At 40.1% G+C, this 4,365-nt stretch overlaps 1 protein-coding gene across 1 annotated transcript; it reads left to right on the top strand.

Annotated features, from left to right (window-relative positions):
• The first annotated feature begins 249 nt into the window (after positions 1 to 249).
• Positions 250 to 1,266, top strand: LOC134989369 (olfactory receptor 6N1-like). The gene has a single exon (XM_063950605.1). It carries the CDS (start codon positions 250 to 252, stop codon positions 1,264 to 1,266), a length of 1,017 nt encoding a protein of 338 aa, XP_063806675.1.
• Positions 1,267 to 4,365: the final 3,099 nt, after the last annotated feature.

Below are 4,365 nucleotides of genomic sequence, written 5' to 3'. Positions count from 1 at the left end.
CCCTGAAGTCACCGCCAATGTGACATGATAAGTACTTCACCTGCCTGAACCTGTACCAACTTATTTGCATTAAAAAAATGTATGACATCAGAAAACAGCATTTGTTCTTGCAGACGTCAGTTTTGCAGATTTGATAAAAATTTCAGAGTCCAATGTGGCAGAGATGGTGAGACAGCATGATTACTGGAAAATAAAGATTATCTTGCTACGTATTTCCATTAACAGCAATTTATGTAATTACTTTTAGTTATGCTGAAATATGAAATTTTATTAATTTTTCATTTATATAATCCCATAAAGGTTAAGGAAGAACATATTAAATCTTCTGGTTCTTCCAATCTGACTTTAACCCCTGTGACTGAATTCATCATCTATGGATTCCCGAGTCTTCAGAACTACCAGACTTTGCTTTTTTGTGTGTTTCTTTTTATCTACCTCTTCTCGCTCAGTGGTAATGGCATCATCTTCCTCCTGGTCCTACTGGACCAAAGGCTACAGACTCCAATGTATTTCTTTGTCAGCCATTTGTCTTTCCTAGATATGAGCTACACCTCGGTCACCATCCCGAAGATGTTGGCAAAGTTCTCGATGCGCCTTGATACCATTTCCTACACCGCCTGCTTTGTGCAGATGTATATGTTCCTGTCTTTGACAGCAACAGAGTGTTTACTTCTGAGTGTAATGGCCTATGATCGATATATTGCAATATGCTCTCCTTTACATTATACAGCAATTATGACCAAGAGATTATATATAATTCTATCAGCTGCAGTATGGTCTGGGGGATTTATAACCCCAGTCACTGTTTTAATCCTAGCCCTGAAGTTACCTTTTTGTGGTCCTAATATCATCCACCATTACTACTGTGATCACCCACCATTGCTGCAGCTGGCTTGCACCAACACATCCTTCAATGTTGCAGTTGGATCCTCGATTGGTGCCTTTATTCTTTTGATAAGTTTTACCCTTGTTATTATTTCTTACATTAAAATAATTCTAATAGTCCTCAAAATAAATTCCAATGATGGACGCAGGAAAGCGTTTTCCACATGCGCGTCCCACTTCACGGTGGTAAATATATTTTTCCTGCCACTCATCTTCATGTACGTTCGGCCAACGGCATCCTACTCCTCAGATGTGGACTCGCTAGTGGCCATGTTTTATACAGTATTAACACCAATGATGAATCCCATCATATACAGCCTGAGAAATAAAGACATTAACATTGCTTTTAGGAAGAAAATAAACTTTAAAAGTGTCAGATAAGACAAGAAAGGAAAATACAATAATGTTATATTGTTTTATTAATTTGCAAATATAATATTATATATAACATACTTCCAAGTGCAAAGATTCCATACTGTATATATTGGCAGAAAATCTTTTTTTTTTTTTTTTTTTACTATATGAGCCTTTTCAGGTACTTCCACATAGCAGATGGACCAGCCAGGTCCTAAATTCCCAAGGTCTCGGGAATACCAGCAATATGTGGAGTAGAAATTACAAGGTATAGTGTAATATGTTTAAAACAAATGTATTGCACACATACATAAAAAAGTCCAACAGGAGATCAGACACAATGCGTTTCATCCTCCAATGATGATATCCAAAACTGAATTAACCCTCCGTGAGGAGCACCTCTGGGACTCCTGGGTTCAGGCGCCTGTTAGAAAATCATCGTTAGCACCTAATTAACTCAGTTCTATCCCACTGGTTATCCCCCATTCTATCCATTAACTCCCCCAGGTTACCCACACAAAAACCAGCTTTGGAGTTTATTATGCCTCATTTTTAATAAATCAGCCATTCTTCTGACATCTTATGACTTTTTAATAAGTTTTTTGTCATCTATCCTAACCATGGATCTCAACTGCTTATCCCTCTCATTTGCTTAAAAACTAACCTTGGATCATTTTGACTTCATAATTTTCCTATTCCTTGGTTAACAGTAGTTCATAACCAAGTTCACCTTTAATTTTACACTGCTTAGAGGATTTTCTGCTATTATTGGGTACAGTATCTGATCTCACTGAGTATTACATCTGGTTATTGTGTATAGTTATGTATCATTTCCTCTCGTTTATCTCCTACTGGAAGTATTAGCGCATTCCTGTCCACTGTTCTGACTGCTACTTTGTATTACACTATTTATTTATTTTCAATTGAGTCTTTTTTATTAAAGGTTTTAATTCTTAGTAAATACAAAAAATATAAGAAAAACTTAAACAGTGTGCAAGTATCAGTAAAGATGGTGCGGATGAGCAGGGGATTCAGTGTGTGGCTGGATTGATACTCCCACACAAGGGGGTAAATTTACTAAGATGGGAGTTCTATTTAAGATGGGATGTCGCCCATAGCAACCAATCAGATTCTACTTCTCATTTATCTAGACCCTTCTAGAAGATAATACCTGGAATCTGATTGGTTGCTATGGGCAACTTCCCATCTTAAATAGAACTCCCATCTTAGTAAATTTACCCCAAGGAACAAAAAGGGTGTGTGACCACCAGAGCCGGCCCTAACCAATATGATGCCCTAGGCAAGATTTTGGCTGGTGCCCCCTAGCACCACCGCTGGTTCCGCCTCTGACTTTGCACCTCTTTCCCAGCAACGTCACCCCTCATCCATAGCAGTCCTTATTTTGGTGTTTGTACCCCCTATATTTTAAATAGGAACAGCTTGCACATTTGGTGCACAGCCCAAAAAGGGGTGTGTTTTTGCTGGCAAGGGGCATGGCCACACAATAGTAACCCCAATTCCAATTACGCCACACAGTACTGCAACTTTATTCACATTTGATCATGCAATAGTGTCCATAATTCATATTACATCCCACAGTAGTATCACTGTACCTTATAAACGTTACTCCTCACAGTAGAGCCCCTTATTCACATTACATCACACTGAATTGCTCCTTATTCACATTACACCACACCATATTGCTCTTTATTCATATTAGACGACACAGTAGTGTCCTTTCTATATTCAACGCCACATAGTAGAGCACCTTATACACATAATGCCACACATTAGTAATGCATTTATACACATAATTCCACACAGTAATGCCCCTTACACATATGAGACACCTTATTAATGTCCTTATAAACATAATGCTCCTTACACATTATGACAACCTTTATTAATGCCCTTTTACACATAATGTCCCTTACACATATGCCGCACATTATTAATGCCCTTATACACATAATGACACACATAGTGCCACCTACACATTTGCTGCACATTATTAGTGCCCCTTTACACATAATGACACATACAGTAGTACCCTGTTACACATATGCCACACATTATTTATGCCCTTATAAACAAAATGACACACATAGTGGGGGTCATTCCGAGTTGTTCGCTCGTTATTTTTTCCCACTACAGAGCGATTAGTTGCAAACTGCGCATGCGCAATGTACGCTGCACGCCTGCGCCAAGTAAATTAGCACAAAAGTTTGGTATTTTACTCACGGCGTAACTAAGTTTTTTCATCGTTCTGCTGATCGGAGTGTGATTGACAGGAAGTGGGGGTTTCTGGGCGGAAACTGGCCGTTTTCTGGGAGTGTGCGGAAAAACGCAGGCGTTTCAGGGAAAAACGCGGGAGTGTCTGGAGAAATGGGGGAGTGGCTGGGCGAACGCTGGGCGTGTGTGTGATGTCAAACCATGACCGAAACTGACTGAACTGATCGCTATTTGTGAGTAAGTCTGGAGCTACTCAGAAACAGCTAAGAAATTTCTATTCGCAATTCTGCTAATCTTTCGTTCGCAATTCTGCTATGCTAAGATACACTCCCAGAGGGCGGCGGCTTAGCGTGTGCAATGCTGCTAAAAGCAGCTAGCGAGCGAACAACTCAGAATCACCCCCCAGTGCCCCTTACACATATGTTGCACATTATTAATGCATTTTTACATGACACACATAATGCTACTTACACATATTCTGAACACTACTGCACAACCAACCCACTCACATGCACACAGCACTCACACTGCCACTAACACTGTGACCTCTGCCTCTGCTTGGATACTGATGTGTCCTCACAAATCTTGCCTCAATGCTAACGTCGGGCACCTTTTTTTTAATGAAAATGCATCTTATTTGCTTTGCTATGTGGCTAGGATGCCCAAGCAGCTTCTGCTGATTAAAATGAAATGCAGCATGCCAATATACTGTGTGAGACTGTGGCTGTATCTGCATATGAAATGCTACACACAGAATATAGGCATGCCAAATATCATTTTAATCAGCAGAAGCTGCTGATGCCCCTAGGCATATCAAATGCCCTAGGCAATTGCCTAGTTTGCCTATGCCTATGGCCGGCTCTGGTGACCACACCTAGAGGCTGCCTGTGGAGA

This window comes from Pseudophryne corroboree, chromosome 2 (genome assembly GCF_028390025.1).
Source record: "Pseudophryne corroboree isolate aPseCor3 chromosome 2, aPseCor3.hap2, whole genome shotgun sequence".
Taxonomy (NCBI): domain Eukaryota; kingdom Metazoa; phylum Chordata; class Amphibia; order Anura; family Myobatrachidae; genus Pseudophryne; species Pseudophryne corroboree.
The sequence above is the reverse complement of the archived record's forward strand: the minus strand, read 5'-3'. Positions and strand labels throughout refer to the sequence as shown.

Bases quoted from the DNA above. Each gene is read 5' to 3' on its own strand.
- LOC134989369 (XM_063950605.1), top strand. From the start codon at position 250: ATGCTGAAATATGAAATTTTATTAATTTTTCATTTATATAATCCCATA.